This window comes from Euleptes europaea, chromosome 4 (genome assembly GCF_029931775.1).
Source record: "Euleptes europaea isolate rEulEur1 chromosome 4, rEulEur1.hap1, whole genome shotgun sequence".
Lineage (NCBI taxonomy): Eukaryota > Metazoa > Chordata > Lepidosauria > Squamata > Sphaerodactylidae > Euleptes > Euleptes europaea.
Window position 1 is genome coordinate 9,834,647 of NC_079315.1, and position 25,276 is coordinate 9,859,922.

Below are 25,276 nucleotides of genomic sequence, written 5' to 3' on the forward strand. Positions count from 1 at the left end.
CATAAAAAGCCTCTGTCTCCAGCCACTTCTTTGGGCCAGCTAGCTGGTGTCTATGACTGTCTCCAAAGAGATGGTTGGCGAGACCGGTTTGGACAGTGACTGCCATCTGCTTTGCCGAGGGTGCCAAGAGGAGGTTGGTGCTATCAAACCCAACCGTGCCTTCCACTGACTGGTTGGGGCAGGAGCGCTGTTCACACATCGTGGTGCCCACTGAACATTATCTATACAGATTATTGGATCAGGTTGTATGTTTTCTGGGTGCTTTGTGAGGATGATGGAGCTGGGCAGCATGTGGACTTCTAGCCACAGAAGTTGCCATGCTCATTTAAATGGCCTGGGAGTCAGGAGATAATACCGCTCAGGTTCCCTTAACATGGTCAGCATTGTTCTTTCAGTTTCAAATAGTACTGTGCTGTTATTATTATTAGTAGTAGCAGCAGCCAGCCAGCCAGCCAGCCAGCCAGCCAGCCAGGGGTATTAGTAGGTAGTGGTTAAGAGCAGCTGTTTGAAGTGGTGGATTCTGATCTGGAGAACCAGGTTTGTTTCCCCACTCCTACACATGAAGCCAGCTGGGTGACCTTGGGCTAGTCACAGCTCTTAGAGCTATCTCAGCCCCACCTACCTCACAGGGTGTCTGTTGTGAGGAGGGGAAGGGAAGGTGATTGTAAGCCGGTTTGATTCTTCCTTAAGTGGTAGAGAAAGTCGGCATATAAAAACAAACTCTTCTTCTTCTTCTTCTTCTTCTTCTTCTTCTTCTGGTGGTGGTGGTGGTGGTGGTGGTGGTGGTGGTGGTGATATATCCTGCCTTTCTGCTCTTCCAAGGGCTGCCAAGGTGGCTAACTATTTAAAACATACAAGACGAAATCACATTGCAAAACCATTAAAATAAACCCTCCTCCCAGACATACTTCATGAAAACAGTTTTTAAAAGAGGTAAAAATAGACTTAAAGTACATGCAAAACAATTGGAATACATACAAAACATAAAAATATTGGTTAGGGAGGAGGGATCATTAGGGCAATGCCAAACAAAACAAACAAGTCTTCACTCGCTGATGGAAGATGGCAACAGAAGGGGAAAGGCAAATCTCCCTGGGGAGAGAGTTCCAGAATTTTGGTGCCACGGCCAAGAAGGCCCTCTCCTGGGTTGCCACCAAATCAAAACCAAAGATGACTACTCATTCATCTGAGGTGCCCAGGTCTCTGCTCTCTAGCAGAGGAAATATCAGGAGGTAAAGGGAAGCAGAATAGTAGCTGAAAATGGCTGCAATATTTAGAGAAGCTGCCTTTGAAGCACAAAAAACTCTGGACTGAAAATGAAAGTGAAAACTAGCTGCAGGCTGAGTGTTGCAAAGGTTGTAAAGGTGCAGTATAGCCCAATACTTCACTGCAAAATGGCACTAAACAGTTAAAACAGGGCCTCTCTACTATCCTCTCCATTATATGTATATAAAAGATCTCATCTGGCAACTGACCAGAAGTGGAGGAGAAAACTACCATGCCAGTGGGAAACCAGCCAGTTGTCAACCCTCAAATCAGTCACAAACTGGGGGTTGGGGGAGGAAGACTCCATCTGTAGTCTGGATCTCAAGCAACAGTGAGGTCATTGCCACCCACCAGGGCACAGGAGGCCAATCTGAACCCACACTAGAGCATAGATGAATTTTCCAGACATCTGAGAAGGGAATCTGGGGTTGTTTAGGCATGAGTACTTTCAGTCACCTTCACCCCTGGTCTGTCTCGATTATCCCTTGGAGTTATGCATGAGTTTTCCGTCCATTAGGGATGACCTCGCTGCCAGCCCTCACAAATCCCAGGGCTTCCCGTTCCTCTGTTAACCTGATTCTTCCTTCTCCCACCCGGGTGAAATCCCCGTGCATAAGGCAAAGTGCGGGACATGCAAGTTTGGTTTTTCTCACAGCCAATTACAAAGCAGCATGTCCAGAGGTGGGGATTCAAATACTTCCGGCTTCTGGCTTCCTCAGAGCTCTTTCTGAGCAGAAGAAAGGTTTTTTAAAACTGAGCCCCCCCTTTAAGATTGTTTTGTTTTTTGTTCCTTAAATGCTTTTTAATGCAGCAATTGGGTTTTGGGGGGGGGATATTTTCACTCACAGTAAGCTCTACAAAGTAAGCCAATTACAAAGCAGCATTTAAAGGGGCGGGGACTTGATTTGAGCTTGGAGACTGCTGGTGTATTGATTCCAAACAGGAAAGTGTGGGTCCAGCAAGCAAGGAACCTTGGGTAAAACTCCCAGGCATAAACGACCTAGTTGTGCCAGATTATTGCTAGAGTGGCCCAAGGATGTCCGTCCCTAATGAAAAGGAAAGAGCTGGGGCCTAAGGAAAGATGGGGTCGATTCAAGGGACTCGTTTGTTTTGAGAGACCTTGGGAAGAGCCAAGGATGCTATTTGTGCAAAAGGGTGAATCACATTCAGGGGTTTTGAGATGGCTGTGAGTTACAAGAACGGACCCTAACCATGGGCTTGGCCGACTGAGCTCAATGAGGCTTTGACAAAGTCTTGGTCTGGTGCCACTGGACATGTTCCTGAAGAAGCCGGGAAATCATGGAAATTTGTGGCTCATTAACGTGAGGCAGGGCAGGATGTTGCTACACGGTTGAGGCCGCGGAGAGCTCAGCGCAACGTTCCGCCGATGTGTCAAGCAGAACTGAAATCTTGACGGCATTACGCCTCAAAGACAGCGGCCCGGGCCTTGAGGCAGGGGAGCCGCACGAAAACGCTTTCCAAGCACGTCTAGTAGGAAGGCGTCTGCCGTGTTGACGAAGGTCCTGCCAAGATTTCGCTGCTGTGCTCAGTGAATGAGACGGTGTAATTTTCAGACAGTGTAATTCCCCCCCAAAGAAATCACGCACCACATACGCCAGCGTGGAGGAGCTAAATGTAAAAGGCAGCAGCAGAGCCAGAATGAAACGGACCCCAAAGAAGAGCCTCTGGGGTTGCCAGCTCCAGCCCGAGGAGTTCTTGGAGACCCGAGGATGGTGCTGCAGAGGGGGGAATTTGAGGAGGGATTTCATCTAGAATCTATGATATACCATAGAGTCTGCCTTCTGAAGCAGAGTTCCCTCCAGGGGAACTGATCTCTCTACTTCAGTGAGAACTCCAGGCCCCACCTGAAGATTGGCAACCCTATGACTCCAGACTAAAATTCGCTTAACGGTCACCCCATTACCCGGGGAATCCTGGAAACTACAGTCCTGGTTGGAAAAGGGAAGGATAGGGATAACGAATGGGGAATTCTCAACAAATTCCCAGGATTCTTTGTTGGAAGGAGCCACGACAACTAAATTGGTGCGAAACTCCCAGAGTCGTGAAAACGTGCCCTTAGATGTAGGCATGACTTTGCATCCCTGTGTTAGCTCCGTATGAGCCAGTGTGGTGTAGCGGTTAAGAGCGGTGGTTTGGAGCGGTGGAGACTGATCTGGAGAACCGGGTTTGATTCCCCACTCCTCCACATGAGCAGCGGACGCTAATCTGGTGAACCGGGTTGGTTCCCCCGCTCCTACACATGAAGCCAGCTGGGTGACCTTGTGCTAGCCACAGCTCTCTTAGTGCTCTCTCAGCCCCACCTACCTCACAGGGTGTCTGTTGTGGGGAGGGGAAGGGGATGTGATTGTAAGCCGGTTTGAGTCTTCCTTAAGTGGTGGAGAAAGTCGGCATATAAAAACCAACTCTCCTTCTTCTCCTTCTTTCTCTTCCCACTGTTTGTGTCATTGTGCATTGTGTGCAAAGCGAGCAGAGAGCCTTCAGGCTGTTCTCCACCCTCCCCTAAATTTCGGCCCCTTTCAGTCGATCTCGCCTCCTCCACTAACCCAACATTTAGAACCAGCCATAAGTAGGCTTTCCAACCTCCAGGTACTAGCTGGAGATCTGCTATTACAACTGATCTCCAGCCAATAGAAATCAGTTCCCCCGGAGAAAATGGCTGCTTTGGCCATTGGACTCTATGGCATTGAAGCCCCTCCCCAAACCTCGCCTTCCTCAGGCTCCGCCCCAAAAACCTCCCGCTGGTGGCGAAGAGGGACCTGGCAACCCTAGCCGTAAGAAACCCTGACATTGTTGCCTCTTATTAAAAATGAAGGTTGGGGAAAGGACAGGTTTTAATTGTTTCTAATTGCCACTTCTCTGTAAAAATGTTTTTCACCTAAACAAATAAAAGGGGAGGCCAGACAGAGAGCCGAGGGTCTTGCTCACGGAGACCTTGAGAACCGCAGCACAGTTTCCTTAATTTGAAATCCCCCAGGAGTGAAAAACAAGCAACCCCCCCCCAAAAAAAAAACCTCTCCTAGAGCAGTACACAATGAAAAAAGAATGTATTCTTGGCCTCTCCTTTCAAGAAGTTGCCTTGTGAAATTTGTTTTTCCGTTTGCCGTTGTTATAATTGAGCATTTTCTCTTCCCCCACTGTGTTCAGGTATTTTTTTAAAAAATGTTTATTTTTATTACCCACTGTAGCCTTCACAGGGTGTAAAAATTGCCATTAAAAGCATAGTTTGGTGTCCATTATAAACCTATGGTTTTTATTTGCTCATAAATTCCGCACACAAAAACTCTCTCCAAACACCTTTTAGGTACAAAACTCAGCTCGGTGCTATAAAACTCGGCTGGATTAATTGGCGGCTTGGGAACGCTCCGAAGCACACTGTTCTATAAAGCCAGTGCCAAAAGCTTGTGTGGTGTAGTGGTTACAGCGGGGAGACCCGGGTTCAGTTTCTCATCCCAGTAAATCAAATTCAGCAAGGCTGTGGTCTTACCCACGGTGGCTTCTGATCAAATAAACTGTTGCAAAACAACGAAAGAAGATGTCCAGCAGCAGACGGGCAGCCTCTAATGAAGTCTCAATGTATAACTCATCAGAGGACAGAAAGGAATTCCAAATGTGGTCTCTCTGCTTTAGAGGTTCAATGCCCTCTTATTTTCCCATTTATGCGCAAGTCCCATGTGGGCCATTGCATGAGTTGGAACGGCCTGGTTTTGTTTTATACAGCTCATTTGCTCCAGTGCTTTCATTAAATGTGTGTGGAGAGATGAACCTGAAGCCCAGAAGGAAAACACACACGTGCACACAGATATATATATATTTTTTAAGGCATACCACGTTCATTTGTCGAACTGACTTTAAAATCCATTCATTATGTGAAATCGTTTGTACTGCCTTCTACACCTTCTCCAATCAGGATAATGGTGTAAGCTCCACCCTATTTTACCCTCCTATCTATTCCTAAGGTTGCCAACCTCTAGATACTACTTATAAGTAGGACTTGGATCGCAATATGAAGTCATTCAACCAAAGAGCAACCACTATGGCAATATTCACAACAGGTTATACACAAAAAAATGAGCCAATGATATTATATATAATTCCTGTATTATTTCATTCAGTCATAAAGACAACTGTTTTAACCTAAACTGTATTCCAAGACCAACAATTCAACAAATCAAGACAGAATTCCGGTATGAAACAGAATGAATACCGGAATTCTGTCTTGATTTGTTGAATTGTTGGTCTTGGAATACAATTTAGGTTAAAACAGTTGTCTTTATGACTGAATGAAATAATACAGGAATTATATATAATATCATTGGCTCATTTTTTGTGTATAACCTGTTGTGAATATTGCCATAGTGGTTGCTCTTTGGTTGAATAACCTCTAGATACTAGCAGTAGATCTCCTGCTATTACAACTGATCTCCAGCCGATAGAGGTCAGTTTACCTGGAGAAAACGGCCGCTTTGGCAATTGGACTCTATGGCATTGAAGTCCCTCCCCTCCCAAACCCTACCCGCTGGTGGTAAAGAAGGGCCTGGCAACCCGCAGGAGAAAAAGGGACATAGATTTGATGAACAGATGTTGGGCAACATCAGCTGTGTCACCAGAAGTGGCGTCACTGCATCACATGATGCTGAAAGGTTGCCTGGAAACTCTATAGTAAAAAACTGTCAGGCTGAGGCTGTCTTAAGCATCCCAAAAGCCCACTCTTTCAGGCAGGTGACTTCTGAATTGAGTAATACTTTATTAAGAACTAGAAACAGTGAAACAGATCCGGCTGCATACTAGCAAGGAAAGCTTGCAATGAGGAGCTACAAGTGAGTACATGTTTATAGGATTACACAGTAGGGGTAAACATGGTGAAGATAAGAAGGTTCTCAGGAGCGGAAGACTAAACATGGCTCCGCAGCTGGCCTGTCAATGGAAACAGAAAAGACAGGCTGTACTCAACATTACATGCATGGGAACCAAAGGTTTGAAGGGAAGCTAAGCCTTGGCCCAACTCATGTCAAGAGCCGTTGAGGGGGACCTGACAAAAAACCATAGAGACCTGGGAAATTCCTAGAATATGACATGATGCAGCTACATCACTTCCAGATTCCTACCTGGAAGTGGCATCATGGCATTGTGCAATGCCCCTCCCCTCTTTTCCCCTGCTCCAGCAGGGGAACATGGTTTCCGCTGCTGGTACCGGGCATCTGGCAACCCTATGCCTGCGGCTGGAGCAGGGCAGGCCCAGGAGGGGATTCCAGTCCCCTCCCATGCTGTTGATGTCTGGGAGAGAGCCAGGCAAGCCGTCACTGGAAGGGAGTGGGGCTGAGTCGGAGAACTGGCCCTGTTCGAAGCCGATCGATCAGGGAACAATTAGATAGACGGCTGCCAGAATCTTGTCTGCAGGCAGGTATGAAAGGCAAGCCATCTGGAAAGCGTTACAGAAACAAAAGAGATATATGGAACATCTTTTCCTATCTCCCCTCCCTCCCAACAATGGGATCATTGCATTTATGGCCTATTATTAAAATGTTATGGCACTAAAAAAAAAACCCCCAAAGAAAATCAAGTGAGAGAGACAGCAAATTCTGGAGCTCTATTAAAAAGGCCCGTTTTAATGAAACAAAGCCTGTAAAGAGTTTTCCTCTCCCCCCCCCATTACTAATGACAACATGAGAAATGTGAGTTTGTGATGGAACAGGCAGAACGAGACCGTGAGGATTGGGAGGGGGGGCGCAGAAAAGGAAAGCTGAGTTGACATATGGCTTGTTTTGGCCCGATTATGCAAAAGAGCTTTGTTCTTGGTTAGAAACTCAAACATGTACCCGTTTTTTTCCCAAAGTCTCGCCACACCTTAGGAAACCTGTTCCTTATTTAGGCGCCTGAATGCAATTGAAACCCTGGTGAAAATCTTGGAGGTTCTTTTAAATTTGATTTTGATGGTGGGCCCGAAACTCAATTGCTTATCTGAATCTATCCATTGATGTCCCCCCTCCCGAATGATGGGCCCTTTACAAAAGCTTCCAAGTACCAGTTCCTTTACACAAAATGGCCATTTTCTACAGGTGAACTGATCTCTATTGGCTGGAGATCAGGTGTAATAGTAGGAGATCTCCTACTAGTATCTGGAGGTTGGAAACCCTATTATAAACCCCTGAGTGGGCTGTACAACTAACAGACTGCATGAGAGGGAAAGAATTGTTTCCCTATCTAAAAATTTTTTTGTTTCACTTTATCCTCCTTTAATCCCTGTTTCAGCCAGGATTCAGCCAGGATCGAACACATGCGTTTCACTTAATGTGTGTTCGATCCTGGCTAAAAGACGGATTAAAGGAGGATAAAGCAACCATGTGTTTTCGCCCATAGAAAGCTAGCATGTTGGGGAGAAGAGCCTAGCTTTCTCTCTGACATGCTAGCACTCCGTGTGAAGGATTTTTTTTTCACATGAAGGAGTTCTATAAGCCACCCACAGTCTGAAGCAGTACAACTCAAGAAGCAGTTTTAGCACTGCTGTAAAAACTTCGCCGTAGTATAAATAATAAGTGGCAAGTGGAGACCGCAAGAAATATGCCGAGAGAGAAATATGTACCTCTCCAGTAGGATTGCCAGCTCCAGGTTGGGAAATACCTGGAGATTTTTGGGGCAGAGCCTGAGGAGGACGGGGGTTTGGAGAGGGGAGGAACTTCAGTGCCATAGAGTCCAGTTGCCCAAGCGGCAATTTTCTCCAGGGGAACTGATCTCTATCAACTGGAGATCAGTTGTAATAACAGGAGATCTCAAGCTAGTACCTGGAGGTTGGATAAAGATAATGGTATCAAGCTCAAAATGGTATGCAAAAGTGATATATTATTTACATGTGCAGATGTTATACAGAAATACAAAGAATATGTAGCATAAAGCTACTCAAAGAAAGCAAATAATTTTCAAAGGTAAGTACAATGACTTGTAAAAAATTTTCAAAGGTAAGTACAATGACTTAATTTTTTTCTTTACAGAACGAAATAATGGAGCTTGAGAACGACGTAGGCATGCCTCTGCTGAAGCGTTTTCCGGATGCTTTAAACGCTTTCACCATCCAAAGACAGCTTCATCAGCCGGTGGCCTTAAAATGTTGCTCCTTCACAGAAGTCTTATTATTAACAATATTCGTATATTCAAAGTCTTATTCTTCCATGCACCAGGATGGCTGCCAGAATAAAGCTGTGCCATTCTGGCAGCCATCCTGGTGCATGGAAGAATAAGACTTTGAATATACGAATATTGTTAATAATAAGACTTCTGTGAAGGAGCAACATTTTAAGGCCACCGGCTGATGAAGCTGTCTTTGGATGGCGAAAGCATTTAAAGCATCCGGAAAATGCTCCAGCAGAGGCGTGCCTACGTCGTTCTCAAGCTCCATTATTTCGTTCTGTAAAGAAAAAAATTAAGTCATTGTACTTACCTTTGAAAGTATTTTACAAGTCATTATACTTACCTTTGAAAATTATTTGCTTTCTTTGAGTAGCTTTATGCTACATATTCTTTGTATTTCTGTATAACATCTGCACTTGTAAATAATCTATCACTTTTGCATACCATTTTGAGCTTGATACCATTATCTTTATCCAGCTTGTCTAAAGGTATCTGTGCTTGATTTTTGCTTAGTACCTGGAGGTTGGCAACCCTACTGAGTAAGGAAGTACTGGTGTGGGGGACAGAGGGAGAAATGCTCTGGGAGCTGACCGCCCTGTCGCCATGACAGAGGTACAGGGCATCACAGGGAACATCAGCAGGGTGCCTGCCCCCATTTCCAAGAGGGTGCATCCTTTCCTCCCCCCCCCCACTAGGGTTGGAGATTTTTGGGGCAGAGTCTGAGGAGGGCGGGGTTTGGAGAGGGGAGGGACTTCAGTGCCATAGAGTCCAATTGCCCAAACGAAAATTTTCTCAAAGCTTCTTAAACTGTGTGTCACGACCCCATATGGGGCTGCGTAACTGAATGGGGGGGTCACAAAAAATTTGGCAACAATATGAAAATTAGTATGCAAATTTGCTTTGGTCTTTAATAAATGGTAAAATTATATGTATACCAAAGAATTGTTTAAAATAAATTTCTTTATGATTTATTCTCAGCAAATGTTTGCCTTGTAAACGATTTTATATCCCTTTTTATACCTGGGGTCACGAAAAAATTTCTCGGGCCAAAAGAGGTCTCAAGTGGAAAAAGTTTAAGAAGCCCTGGACTAGATGACCTTAATTATTATTATTATTATTATTATTATTATTATTATTATTATTATTATTATTATTATTATTATTATTTATTAAATGTTTTTTTGATTTTCAACGATAAATAGGGGTACAAAAAGGAAAAGGGGATGGGGCAAAAGAAAGAAAACAAAACAAAACAAAACAGCAATAAATTATTAAAATAGTATTTAGCGGTGCAACGCCTAGTACTACCCCCTTACATTTTTTAATTTTTGAAAGGGAAGGGGGAAATAATATTATTTACATATCATTTTGTTAATAACGAACAATCTCTACCCTTCTTTATAACACTGTCTTCCAAATTTTCTTAACATGATAGTAATTTGATTCGACTAAATCTTTCATCTGGTGTTTTTAATAAATTCATAAAAGGATTTCCATCGCTCATGATTCTGCTCTCGTGTATTGTCTTTCATGTATTCTGTTAATTGCGCCATAGTGATATATTCTAGGGACTTGTCTAACCATGTTTGAAGTGTCGGAATGTTATTTGTTTTCCAAAGTGTTGCCAAAACTACTCTTGCCGCTGTTGCAAGATATTTTAATATGATCTGTTGATCCTTGTTCATGGTATCTGGTGTTTTATTCAGAAGAAAGAGTTTGGGATCATATTTTATGTTCTGTCCTACCATGCCTTCGATATTCTTATGAATTTTTTTCCAATATTTCTGCACTTGGACTAGATGACCTTGAGTTCTTTTCCAGTTCTACGTTTCTATGTTTCTACAGTTGTGGACGTTTGGCATTTATTCAGAAAACAAATGGAAACAACCGGCTGCAGTACTTTAGACTCAGTGATGCACGGCATTTGCTGTGTTTGCTGCGCCCGCTAACAGGAGCATGGGCAGTTTCCATGACACACATGAAGCTGCCTCATACTGAATCAGACCCTTGGTCCATCAAAGTCAGTATTGTCTACTCAGACCAGCAGCGGCTCTCCGGGGTCTCAGGCAGAGGTCTTTCCCATCACCTACTTGCCGGGTCCCTAACTGGAGATGCACCTGGGACCTTCTGCATGCCAAGCCGATGCTCTACCTCTGAGCCACAGCAATTGAATGCTCTAAATCAGGCTTGTCCAAACTGCGGCCCTTGGGCCACATGTGGCCCAGGATGGCTATGAATGTGGCCCAACACAAAATGTTTAAACTTACTTTAAAACATTATGTTTTATTTTCAGTTTCAGTCAACTTTATTGGCATGATAATAGTAATAATAGTAACAGCAATACATAAAACTCCACATTCGCTCACGAGTCACACGTACAACAATATAGCCAAAACTTAACCATCACTTTAAAACATTATGAATCGGCTATCGTTAGTGTTAGTGTATTTTATGTGCGGCCCAAGACAATTCTTCTCCTTCCAATGTGGCCCAGGGAAGCCAAAAGATTGGACACCCCTGCTCTAAATAAAAAAAAGAAACCACACTCCACTCCCTTTTTCACATCTCTCTTTTCAAGAAAGAACCCAAACACACACACAATAACCAAACGAGCACATTAAACATAGATAGTTGTGGGGGTCTTGGAAGGGGGGGGAGATCGGAGACGGAGTTCAAACAACAACCGCGTTTATTTATTACAGGAACAGAACTGGTGAACACAATGAGCAACCCCTGTTTATAGGCCCCCTTGGCCGCCTGCGGCCACTCCCCCCTTAATCCGTGATAGGGAGACATAACCTCCTGGTGACCAATGGTACATATTGGCTTAGAGCCAATGGGGTCCATTTGCTTGACCAATAGGGTGAGCAGGGTGTAGGATCCTTCGTGCAGAACTCAAGCTCCTAAGTCTCCCTTGCTTACTCCCCAACTATATACATACACAACACTCCCCACAACTGACTTATAAGACACCCTTCTGGATTGGCCAAGAAGACCCCAGTGGTGCCACGTGAGGCTAGAGCAAGACCGTGGAAGCTCTTGTCTCCTCCAGAGAGAAAGTTCCAGGCAGTGTGCAAAGTACAGTTGGACTACTGCCCAGCTTGCCTACTCTGGCCCACCCCCACACATGTGGGAAACAATTCCTTAGGTGCTAAATTTAGTCTGCCCAGGCCTCCGCAACTGCTAGGAAAGACTCTGGGGCCCAAGCCAATGACATTAATTGTGCCTGAGTCCTGCAGAAAGCCATAGAAGCAATACAGTAGTGATGAACTTTTGCTGGATTCCGCCGCCCCCCCCCCCCGGTACTAAATCAGGCTCACCGACCTCTAGGTGATACCTGGAGATCTCCTAGGGTTGCCAGGTCCCTCCTTGCCCCAGTCATAGAATTCCCAAGCTGCCAGCGTGGTGTAGTGGTTAAGAGCGTTGGTTTGGAGTGGTGGACTCTGATCTGGAGAACCAGGTTTGATTCCCCACTCCTCCACGCGAGCGGCGGAGGCTAATCTGGTGAGCTGGATTCGTTTCCCCACCCTTACAGATGAAGCTGGCTGGGTGACCTTGGGCTAGTCACACCTCTCTCAGCCCCACCTACCTCACAGGGTGTCTGTTTTGAGGAGGGGGAGGGAAGGCGATTGTAATCCGGTTTGATTCTGCCTTAAGTGGTAGAGAACGTCAGCATAGAAAAACCAACTCTTCCTCTTCATCTGGCTTGGTGCGGAGCGGGAGCCTGTCCAAGGAAGCCTTTTTCAGATGGAAAAAGCTGCTGTGCCCCCTTAGCAGCAAAGCCTCACTTACGAGGCTCTGGAGACCCCGGCGCTTCAGACGCTGAACATGAGCACATTCTCGGATTTAACGGGCTATGAGAACACAGGCTGAGGGTGGGAGAAACTCAGCAGAAGGGAGCGGAATGACTAATGCAGGGAGGTTAATGGGCCTCCCTTGATTACGCTCAGCTTTCTGGGCTGCTGCGTTCTTTTCCAACCCGGCCTTCGCTTTCAGGCCAATAATTCAGGAGGCCAGTCCAAACCTGGAGCTGAAAGTTCAAGCCCTGTCACAACCCTTCAAGTGGGGCCTGGAGATCTCCTAGGGTTGCCAGGTCCCTCTTCGCCACCAGAGGGAGGTTTTGGGGGGCGGAGCCTGAGGAGGGCGGGGTTGGGGAGGGGAGGGGCTTCAATGCCATAGAGTCCAATGGCCAAAGCGGCCATTTTCTCCAGGGGAACTGATCCCTATCGGCTGGAGATCAGTTGTAATAGCAGGAGCTCTCCAGCTAGTACCTGGAGGTTGGCAACCCTAAGATCTCCCAGAATTGCAACTGATCTCAAGACTGCAGAGATCAGCTCCTCTGAAGAAAATGGCTGCTTTGAAGGGTAGATCAGTTCCCCTGGAGAAAATGGCTGCTTTGGCCATTGGATTCTATGGCACTGAAGTCCCTCCCCTCTCCAAACCCTTCCCTCTTCAAGCTCCACCCTCAGAATCCCCAGGAAGTTCCCGATCTGGAGTTGGAAATCCTTGTCACAGGCCTGGAGTGTGGGTATAGTTGCTAACCTCAAGGTAGTGGCTGGAGATCTCCCACTATTACAACTGATCTCCAGGTGACAGAGATCAGTTCACCTGGAGAAAATGGCCACTTTGGTAGGTGGACTCTATGGCATTGAAGTCCCTCCCCTCCCCAAACCCCTCCCTCAGGCTCCACCCCCAAAATCTCCAGGTATTTCCCAACCTGGAGCTGGCAACCCTAAGTATGGGCCTGGCAAGAAGGGTTGCCAGCTCCAGTTTGGGAAATTCCTGGAGATTTGGGGGACGGAGCTTAAGAAGGGTGGGATTTTGGGGAGGAGAGGGACCTCAGCAGGATATATATGCCATAGAGTCCTTCCTCTGAAGTAGCCATGTTCTCCAGGGGAACTGATCTTGGTTGTCTGAAGATCAATTGTAATTCCAGGAGATCTCATCAGCCCTCCTGGTGGCTGGCAACCCTACTAGTGGCCAGGTCTCTCTCTCTCTCTCTCTCTCTCTCTCTCTCTCTCTCGATAGATAGATAGATAGATAGATAGATAGATAGATAGATAGATAGATCGATCGATAGACAGACAGACAGACAGACAGACAGACAGATGATAGACAGACAGATGATAGACAGACAGAAAGACAGACAGACAGATGATAGACAGACAGAGACAGATAGACAGACAGACAGACAGACAGACAGATGACAGACAGACAGATAGACAGACAGACAGATAGACAGATAATAGACAGACAGATGATAGACAGACAGAAAGACAGACAGACAGATGATAGACAGACAGAGACAGATAGACAGACAGACAGACAGACAGATGACAGACAGACAGATAGACAGACAGACAGATAGACAGACAGAGATAGACAGACAGACAGATAGATGATAGACAGACGGACAGACAGACAGATGATAGACAGATAGATAGAAAGATAGACAGACGGACAGACAGAGACAGATGATAGACAGATAGATAGAAAGATAGACAGACAGACAGATAGATGGATGGATGATAGACAGACTGACGGACAGACAGACAGATGATAGACAGACAGATAGACAGACAACAGACAGATAGATAGAAAGTTAGACAGACAGATAGATGGATGATAGACAGACAGACAGATGACAGACCGACAGACAGACAGACAGAAAGATAGATGATAGACAGATAGAAAGATAGACAGACAGACAGACAGATGATAGACAGACAGACAGACAGACAGACAGACAGACAGATATTAGGGTTGCCATGTCCACCGTGGCCACCAGCAGGGGATGGGGGGTAGGTTTGTCAGATCCAGATTGGGAAACTCCTGGAGATTTGGGGATGGAGCCTGGGAAGGACAGGGACCTCAGTGGGGTATGATGCCACAGAGTCCACCCTCCAAAGCAGCCATTTTTTTCTAGGGGAACTGATCTCTGTAGTCAGGAGATGTGCTGCAATTCCGGGGGACGCTCAGGCTCCACCTGGAGGCTGGCATCCCTAATACATAGAGATATGTTCCAGTTCACTTATTGATCTCCCCTCCTGAGGTGCCCTGGGTTCAAGCCCACACAATGTCTGAGGGAGATTTACCTCTGCACAGCTTGGAAAGATCAGCCGTCCTGATCAAAGCAGCGGCGGCAAATTCATCACCCGCGTGGATCCGCACAAAGGGGCGCATGATTTAGGAGCCCACAGGAAAATATGAAAGAGAAAATGCGGGGTGCTGATCTTGTACCCTTCAGCGTTCTGCTGATCAAAATCCGCCACGCTTGGGGCCGCGTCAGAATTAATGGCTTCAAAATGGCCGGCCGCCGGTTGCTGACAGAGAGAAGGATGACGTTAAAACCCTCTCGTTTATTAAAGCCGATCTACCTGCTCACTGACTCCCTCCCTCTTTTCTTTCTATTTTGTTTTGCAGGACTGGCCTGGAGGCCATTATGGAAACATATGCTTTCTGGAGGCCCCCCGTGCGGACCCTCACCTTTGAAGATTTCACCACCATGCAGAAACAGCAAGGTGAGCCATGTTATAATGGGCACCAGAATGGTGGCCATGAAGCAGCTACAGATCCCGATAATAGGCATATGGTATCCAGCTGAATCCCCGACGCTGCTGGGAATCCTGACAGCCGGGTAGAAATAGAAAACAGAAAAGAACACTTGCCCGTTGCAGAAATGGGTGTGTGTGTGTAATGGAGATAGTTTACGGAGAGCCAGTGTAGTGGTTAGAGCAGGCGAAGTTAGAGCAGGGGTGTCGAACTCAATTGTTATGAGGGCCAGATATGACATAAATGTAGGGTTGCCAGCTCTGGGTTGAGAAACACCTGGAGATTTGGGGGGCAGAGCCTGAGGAGGGTGGGGTTTGGGGAGGGGAGGGACTTCAATGCCATAGAGTCCAATGTCCAAAGCGGCCATTTTCTCCAGAAGAACTGATCTCTATTGGCTGGAGATCAGTTGCAATAGCAGGAGATTGCTAGCCAGTACCTGGAAGTTCACAGCTAATGGCCCAAATCTGTGTGGGTGTGTTAAGTGCCGTCAAGTCGCTTCCGACTCATGGCGACCCTATGAATGAAAGTCCTCCAAAATGTCCTATCTTTGACAGCCTTGCTCAGATCTTGCAAACTGAAGGCTGTGGCTGCCTTTATTGAGTCAATCCATCTCTTATGGCCTAAATAATGACCAATAATAGAAAATAATAATAAACAAATTCTGAAAGCTCCTTATACGGTTTACAACCATATGTATTCAAGCATCATACATCATAGTAACCATACTTGGTCAATTTCACCATTCAGACTAAAGAATCCAACTAGTACAATAAAAGTCTTTCGTACAGTTCGTACAGGTCAAAGTTTTTAGTGGTCCAACAAATTATGGAATCATCAGCAAGGAATATGAAATAATAAACAATAGGCAGTACGGGTGTCCGGTTACAATAAGGACTTTGAACTAAGGACTTTGAACTGTACGAAAGACTATTATTGTACTGGCAACCCCACTAAGGCTACTAACATCCCATTTCACCCCAATCCTTGCTTCTGTGCCAATTGAGACCCGGTTGCTTGTGGTCGTGTTTACTGTTTCTATGCTGCCTCCCTGCTGCTTGCGACTTCTTATCCCTGCCAAGGACTGCGGGACGCTGTTAGACGATCTCTGCCTCCGGTAAAGGCCAGTTCCAAAATAAGCCTTTGCTCTTCTTTTTCCGAGGAAAAGCGACACACATTTTGCTGTGTGTTTGTGCCACAGCATCCCTGGAGGATTTGCATCGTTGCCTCTATCTGTGCCCAGAGGTAGCCGTGGGGTAGCAACCAGAGAATCCTTCCCGGCCTTAAGCCCAAGAGTTGTTTCCTAGATGATGAGCGTTGATCAGAAGGGGCTGGCAGGTTTGCTGTCAATGTAATGCTGTTTGCTCCCTTCTCTTCCTTAATAGCCAAGGCTAGGGTTGCTATTCTCCAGGTGGCGGCTGGAGAGCTCCTGGAATTACAGCTGGCCTCCAGATTATAGAGACGAGGTCCTCCAGAGAAAATGGCTGCTTTGGAAGGTGGAATGTATGGTATAATTAGGGTTGCCAGTGGCCAACCAGGTGCCTCTAGGAAGCCCACAAACAAGATGACTGCAGCAGCAGCATTATCCTGCTTGTGTTCCAAAGCACCTAATTATATGTAATTATCATAAGCACATAAGAAAAGCCCTGCTGGATCTGACCAACGCCCATCAAGTCCAGCAGTCTATTCACACAGGGGCCAACCAGGTGCCTCTAGGAAGCCCACAAACAAGACCACTGTAGCAGCATCCCGCCTGTGTTCCACAGCACCTAATATAACAGGTGTGCTCCTCTGATCCTGGAGAGAATAGGTATGCATCATGACTAGTATCCATTTTGACTAGTAGCCATGGATAGCCCTATTCTCCAGGAACATGTTCACTCCCCTCTTAAAGCCTTTCACGTTGGCATCCATCAGAAGACGAATGTAGCAGCCTCCCGCCTGTGTTCCACAGCACCTAATATAATAGGCGTGCTCCTCTGATCCTGTAGAGAATAGGTATGCATCATGACTAGTATCCATTTTGACTTGTAGCCATGGATAGCCCTATCCTCCAGGAACATGTTCACTCCCCTCTTAAAGCCTTCCAAGTTGGCATCCTGAGGCAGGGAGTTCCACAATTTAACAACGCATTGTGTGAAGAAATACTTCCTTTTATCTGTTTTGAATCTCTGACCCTTCAGCTTCAGCAGATGACCCCTCATTCTAGTATTAAGCACCCTGACATGCCGCTTGATTCTAGTTAACTGTCTGACATTCAGAGAGGTCGATGCACATGGCCCGAACATGGAAAGATGTATCATTTCCATTTTAATATACATTAGTTCAGCGTTATGTCTGAACCAGCTCCAAAGTAGGCATTGGTAAAGTAGCTTAATACTGTACTATTACCCAAATAAAAACAAACCAAATTTGGTTTGTTTTAATAAAGTATTTTTTTAAAAAATACTGTACTATTACCATGGGCATCTTGCTAGTATAAATAAACGATCTGGTTGCCACAGAAGTGTTCCTTCATCCGACCCATAGTTTGTTAAAATGTGCACCCCACTTCTTTCTGCCTCTTATGTGGCCTCCCAATCTGGGGTTTGTTCCCACTCTGGCTCCTTCCAGGTACCTAACACAAAACCCAGAAGTACTGTCTTCCGTGCACATGCAGCATACCAATGCATGTAGACGGAGGAGAAGAAGAAGAAGAGTCTATTTTTATACCCCGATTTTCTCTACGTTTTAAGGAGAATCAAACCGGCTTACAATCACCTTCCCTTCCCCTCCCCACAACAGACACCCTGGGAGGTAGGTGGGGCTGAGAGAGTGTGACTAGCCCAAGGTCCCCCAGCTGGCTTCGTGTGAAAATAGTGGGGAATCCATGTCACAGAGCCTATCGAGATTAGCCTTTAGCTACTTAAAATCAAATTAGATAGCCCCGAGTCCATAATCCAGATTCAACATGTGGAGTATGTTTTTCACCCCACACCTGTTTACGAGCACCCCTGGGCCTATTTAAGACTGCCCTGACCCTCCATGCGCTGCCCAATAGATAGGCCCCCGGGCCTTATATTCATATTTGCACTGATAGCCCCATTGGTTATCAAATGACAGGCTCGTAGCAACTACAGCAACTGCTGACACAGCCGAGTAATATAAGGAAAGGAAAATATTTCATGTATTTTTAGCTTCTTTTAATGCAATTTGGCAGCTGAAAAACCAGGAAGCGGGCCAGGGCCGCGTGACCAGCGAACTCCCCGCGGATCCCCACCAACTGTTGTTCTGGCCTCTCCTTCAGGAGGGCATCGACTCCGTTTTGTCCCCCCAGATTCAGAAGTCATTTGCCAAAAATCGTAAACGCGGACTTACACCGTAACTTTTTACACTCACAGAATGTACAGTTTTCTCTTTGCGGGCCACGTTCCTAGAGCCTCCAAAGAACCATTCGGTTCAAGGGAAACACGACATTTGAAAAGGTATTTGACCCGTGTGCTTTTCCAGCTGGGCAAAACTTGAAACTCTGCAGAACTCACAGCCGAGAGTTGCTGAAGTCCGAGCAGCGGTAAACTGTTCTGCAGCTTTCTGCTGTAGTTCTAGGGTTGCCAACCTCCAGGTGATTAATCAAGACAGCAGCACTATGGCCAAACTATTACAATACCAAAATATATTCTAATAAATCGATTGCAAACACACTCTACAACTCTACAAGGGGTTCAACAGTTCATTGCTGCGGACACAACACAAAACCACAAAGTGGTCAGAATTATAATCCAATCCACCGCGAGAGAGGAATCCGGTGCTTCCTATTTAATGAGATCTTCTTTCTTCATTTGCATTTGAATGAATTGGCACAGTGTTGGTGCATTCATAAATCATTGCTATTCATTGGAGAGGCATACCGCCGATCTTCCCTTGTCTGGTTGCAATTGTCTGAACCCCACGAAGGTGATAAAGTGGAGTATGGGCTATATCACCAAATGGCAGGTGGGGCTAGGGTTGCTAACCTCCAGGTAACGAGCAAAACAAAAACAAAGGCACCTCCGTGCCTATACCAAATAGGTTTGGAAATTAGCACGGGAAAGTGGTACACAAATGCACATAAACAGGTTGCAAAAAACACGTCTGTAATGAGTAATGAAGATGGAAAGAACAAAACAAGTGTACAATTTAATTTCAAAATTAATCAGTTCAGCAGGATATCCAATAGTAGGTATAAATCCAAAAGCTAGGGGACGGCCGTTTCACATTCCCAATGGGACACTAGTATCCCATTGGCAACCTGTTGACAGTGCTGCTGCAGAATGTTGAATTGAAATGGACTTGTATATGTAATTGACTTACTACAAAATGAATGATGCAATGTGGGGCTGAAGAAACGAATGTGAAACGGCCGTCCCCTAGCTTTTGGATTTATACCTACTATTGGATATCCTGCTGAACTGATTAATTTTGAAACTCAGAAGAGGACTTTTTGCCTCCAGATACATACCAATAGACTGTTTCATGCTTACTTGTACATTTGTATATAACCAGTCACTTAGTTGCTAAGCTTTCACGTTGTACACTTGTTTTGTTCTTTCCATCTTCATTACTCATTATAGACGTGTTTTTTGCAACCTGTTTATGTGCATTTGTGTACCACTTTCCCGTGCTAATTTACAAACCTCCAGGTAACAGCTGGAGATCTCCTGCTATTACAATGGATCTCCAGCCAATAGAGATCAGATCGCCTGGAGAAAATGGCCACTTTGGCCATTGGACTCAATGGTGTCGAAGTCCCTCCCCTCCCCAAACCATGCCCTCCTCAGACTCCACACCAAAAACCTCCCGCCGGTAGTGAAGAGGAATCTGGCAACTCTACATAGTTCGCATGTAGCCACCATGCAGCAGTCGCTCATTGCAAAACAGGACACGGCAAAGCAAGATGTTCAAGGTTCATAGGACTGTCAACCTCTAGGAGGCAACTGGAGATCTCTCAGAATTAACACTGATCTCCTGGCTACATAGGGTTGCCAACCTCCAGGTACTATCTGGAGATCTCCTGCTATTGCAACTGATCTCCAGTTGATAGAGATCCATTCACCTGGAGAAAATGGCCACTTTGCCAACTGGACTCTATGGCATTGAAGTTTCTTCCCTCCCTAAACCCCGCCCTCCTCAGGCTCGGCCCCAAAAATCTTCAGGTGTTTCCCAACCCGGAGCTGGAAACCCTATGGCTACAGAAGTCAGGTCGCCAGGACAAAAGGGCAGCTTTGATGGGTGGGTGGTCTAGCATCACATCCTCCCTGAGCTCTCGGAGGGTAGACTGCATGGTATCATATTCGCCACTGAGCCTCCCCTCCCCAAACTCCACCGTCCTAGGAACCACCCCTAAATCTCCAGGAATTTCCCAAGCCAGAGTTGGCAAACGTACTACACCAGCATCTAGGGTTGCCAATCTCCAGGTGGTGGCTGGAGATCTCCGGCTATTACAACTGATCTCCTGGAGACAGAGATCAGTTCCCTTGGAGAAAATGGCCACTTTGGCAATTGGACTCTATGGCATTGAAGTCCCTCCCCTTCACAAACCCTGCCCTCCTCAGGCTCCACCCCCAAAATCTCCAGGTATTTCCCAACCTGGAGCTGGCAACCCTACCAGCATCAGATCCCAGCTAAGTTTGCTTCCTGGTCATATGCAAAAGATTACACCTATAGGGTTGCCAGACTTCTGCTATGGCAGGAGGCCTCCTACTGGCAACCTTTGTTGCCTGCCACTGCTCTGAATGGCAGAAGGGGCAAACAAATGGCATCATCACATGCAGCATGATGCCACTTCCAGGAAAAACTTGCATCACATAACTTTATGTGTCATCACATAACTTTAGAAATCATCGGAAACTCGATGGTTTTTCCAGAGCATTTCCAACAATTTCTGCAGTGACATGACATTACTTCTGGTTTTTTCACTTCCTGGCTGGCAACCCTAGAACTTGTGACTGACTTCCTGCTCTTTTACACAGGAGTCTCTCTCTTGCCACCACGTAAAACAGAGGGGTTGTGTTTTCCGACTGGTCAGGCAGAGATATTCAGGGCTGATCTTTGGAGTAGGGTTGTGAAAAATTTTTTAAAGTACATTTCAGGTTTGGGTTTATTCGGCCTGGTTCCCCCCCCCCCCCCCGGTAAACTCGAAACGAGCCAAATACCCATAACCGGTAAATATGGGTATTCCACTTATTTCCAGGTTTACTGAAAAAATTCAGGTCCTTTATAGTCTAAAATGACTTAACTGAGGCTATCATATTTTGGTCACATTATGAGAAGGAAGAGTCACTAGAAAAGACAGTCTTGCTAGGGAAAGCTGAGGGCAGCAGGGAAACAGGAAGACCCAAAGAGAGATGGATGGACTCGATAAAGGAAGCCACGGCCCTCAATTTGCAAGATCTGATCAAGGCTGTTAAAGATAGGACGTTTTGGAGGACATTGATTCATAGGATCGCCATGAGTTGGAAGCGACTTTACGGCACTTAACACACATACACACACACAGTCTATGGGGATTTTTTTCTAAAGCTCCTGTGGGGGCATTTTTGGATGTCTGATAGGCACTTAGCAAGAATCGTAGATGTCCCATATGGTAACTACTTCACCGTTCAGTAAATTCTTAATGCGATGGATGTGCTTGATGAAGTGATATGTTTCCCAATGTCTGGTTTTAAAGTCGCTCGGCAGAAGTCTTAAATCACCACGCTTGGTAATCAGGAGTCAGTTTCCTTGCTTGGCGAGAAGTTGGATGACCACACTAAAACCACGTCCCACCAAACACGATGCAACAAGGAGCTTTTTAGGCACTGTCCATAGTGCAGGATAGCTCTCAGGAATTTCCTTCTCTAACCAAAACTCTCGGTACAATTTCTTAAACGTTGGCTTCAGCTGAGTGCCGTTTTGTAGCTCACCCAGCCAACTTCCTCGGTATCTGAAAATGGATTTATCACCCAATCTGGAATCTCCGTCAAAAGAAAATCCTCAAATCGCTCAGACGCATCTTCATGCAGCGTATCCAAATGGTCACACACACACCAAAAAAAAAACCTTGCAGACCATTATCTCGTATCCCACCTTTCTCTTCCAGCTCACACAGGCTCGGAAATTGGTACAGATCGCGACGGCCCATATTGTCTTTTGAATAGCATTAACTTTGAAATAAACGTAGAGGCAACAGATTTGGCCTTCGTAAGATTGATCTCTTATCAAGGTTGTTGGGCCTCACGTTGGCCTCCGGTGAACTAAAAGTATGTCTTGGCATATATCTTTCCTCCAACTGAAGGGGAGGGGCTGTGGCTCAATGGTAGAGCATCTGCTTGGCAGGCAGAAGGTCCCAGGTTCAATCCCTGGCATCTCCAGTTAAAGGGACTAGGTGAGCAAGTGATGGGAAAGACCTCTGCCGGAGACCCTGGAGAGCTGCTGCCAGTCTGAGTAGACAATACTGACTTTGATGGACCAACGGTCTGATTCGGTATAAGGCAGCTTCATGTGTGTTCATGTGTGTTTGCATGGGAAGATGGTTGGTGGTTGGCAAGCAGTCTCTGAGGAAAGCTGGTCCATCTTTGATTTTGTCACTGGGGAACTCCTAACAAGCTTCCTAACACCTCCAGTGTTCCCTGAAACACAGTTTGAAAAGCATTGTGGGATAGCATGTCTTGCAGGGCAATACCCATGTAGCAGTCCATGGGATGACTTCTCAGTAACATTACCAAGCCCATCTGTTGCTTTTCTTCCAGACTGGGACATCTCATCCTCTTTCCCAACAAGACTGACCTTTGGGGCTGTGGCTCAATGGTAGAGCATCTGCTTGGCATGCAGAAGGTCCTAGGTTCAATTCCCGGCACCTCCAGTTGGAGGGAGTAGGCAAGTAGGTGATGTGAAAGACCTCTGCCTGAGAGCCTGGAGAGCCACCGCCGATCATCTGCTTGGCAGGCAGGAGAGCCGCCACCGAGCATCTGCTTGGCAGGCAGAAGGTCCCAAGTTCAATCCCCGGCATCTCCAGTTAAAGGGACTAGGCGAGCAGGTGATGGGAAAGACCTCTGCCGGAGACCCTGGAGAGCCACTGCCAGTCTGAGTAGACAATACTGACTTTGATGGACCAAGGGTCTGATTCAGTAGAAGGCAGCTTCATGTGTTCATATGTTCACTGTAGCTTCTCTGGCTGAGAGATCAGGCAAAAGACAAAAACGGAAAGAGGTCAGTGGATTCCCATCTGTTTCATAAGAAGAAGAACCAAACTGGCCTAAACCAATAGTCGGCCTCCACCCAACTTAAAAAAAAATAGGATTCAAAATTAGACAGATGCTTTGAAACACAAGGGGTCATGGAGTATGATGTCACCATCGCTGTGATTGGCTTCTCATTGGGACAAATAGGGGGGGTGGGATTAATTAAATGCACATGGAAGTGAGCTGGTGTGGGATTGGTTGGGGAGAGCCAAAAACCTATTAAACACTTTAAATGTTTTTTTCCCCTTAAGAAAAAAAAATCTAGTTGAACCTGATCCAGATTCTCATTATTAAAAATATTTGGCTCTGCTTCGTGACTTTAATGAAGAACATGTAAGGGGAAAACAAAGAAGCAAGAGTTCTAGTAAATCTGTACTCTGTCATTTTCCAAGGGTGCAAACGCTGTTGCTGGCTCCTATATGCAACTCCGTTTCCCACACAACCCAGATAGGGGGATGCTATGCGCATTCCCACAACCAGGAGGTGTACCACACACACACCCCATCCTTTTCAAATGGCTTATGCAGCTAAATGCTGTTGCAGGCACTAGCTGGCAACTCTTCACTGGAAGGTCAAGCAACTGACATGAACGAGTGTCCTCAGGTAATCATACCACTCTCTTCTCTCCGCTCGGACTTGATGTTATGGTGGACTTGATGTTATGGTGATACAGAATGTGAGTAATACCATAAGAACATAATAAAAACCATGCTGGATCAGACCAAGGCCCGTCAAGTCCAGCTGTCTGTTCACACAGTGGCCATCCAGGTGCCTCTAGGAAACCCACAAGCAAGATCGCCTCGCTCTCGCCGCACGTTTCCGCGCATTTCCCCCATGTTTTCTGGATGTTGGCTAAACACAAATCCAGAGCACATGGGCAAAACTCGAGGGGAGAGCGAGGTGACTTCTGGCAGTCGGAAAATGCAAGCATAATCAAAGCAAAGGCCCGAAGAAGTCAGTGGGGTGACGGCGAGGAAACAGCCATGCATATACGGCCTCTGTGCTCAAGGAGTGGAAAATTCCTCCGAGGATGTGGTACAGGAAATATGGCTGTGCATTCCAGTGACTCCCAAATCCAATACTCAGCATGCTGGCAGTAATCACCAGTGGAATTTCAGCCTGGAGGGAATTGATAAGCACGGGCCACTGCTTTTGTGACCAGAGCAGACTCCTTTTCCACTGAAGGGTCATATGGTGATGCACCTGCCAAGTTCGAGGGGGTCAGAGAGGCATCGAAGGAAGCGATGTGCTTTCTTAGCTTTCCAGTGACGGGCAGAGAGTGCCGAGGGACTTGGGAGATTCTTCTATTGCTTGCTGTTTTCTAGAATTCAGAATAAGTTGCCTTTTGCCTGGCCACCCGAATTGGGGGATTAACAAAGAGAGGCCACTTCAAGAGAAGATCCGAGGTCTGGATCTTGTTTTGCATCATGGATTTTGTTTTGGTCTGGCCTCTCTTTTTTAACACCCTCCCCCTTTCTGTTGCGTATATAAATTGGCTTTCTGGATTTGCACTCCTGCGCATCTGCTGAACTGAGCTCGGATTCCAGAAACGCCAATGCTGGTATAAATTTTATCAGTCTAAGGTGCCACTGGACTCCTGCTTTATTCTGCTGTACGGCCATTCTTGTGGGCTCAACTTCAATGGTTGATGTCTAGGGTTGCCAAGTGCCAGGTGGTTGCGGGCAAACCCCTGCCAATCCACCTGGCTGCCCGCCGACAAGCTGAGGGTCGGTGGGGAACACGTGCCCGCGGGCCTGCCCGCGGCACCGTGTCACTTCTGGTTTATACCCAGACGCACCGCATCGCAAGAGGCCATTTACCACTCAAACTCCCAGTCTGAGTGTTAAAAGGCCCATTGCGATGCGACACTTCCATGTGTAAATGCATCACAAGGGGCCTTTTACCACTCAGCCTGGGAGTTTGAGTGGTAAACAGTCCCTTGAGATGTGTTTCCATCCGGAAGTGCCGCATCACAACAGGCCTTTTACCACTCAAACTGGGAGTTTGAGTGGGAAATGGCCCCTTGCGATGTGGTGCTTCTGGGTGTAAACAAAAAATGACGCGGTTGCATTGGCATGGCC

The 25,276-nt window shown here is 46.3% G+C and overlaps 1 protein-coding gene across 1 annotated transcript in view; it reads left to right on the forward strand.

Moving 5' to 3' along the window:
- Nucleotides 1-25,276, forward strand: part of TBX15 (T-box transcription factor 15) — a 126,355-nt gene that overhangs the window by 95,821 nt on the left and 5,258 nt on the right. The window contains exon 7 of the mRNA XM_056848290.1: nucleotides 14,833-14,930. Coding sequence (XP_056704268.1) covers nucleotides 14,833-14,930 — 98 coding nt within the window. The remainder of the gene's footprint in view (nucleotides 1-14,832; nucleotides 14,931-25,276) is intronic.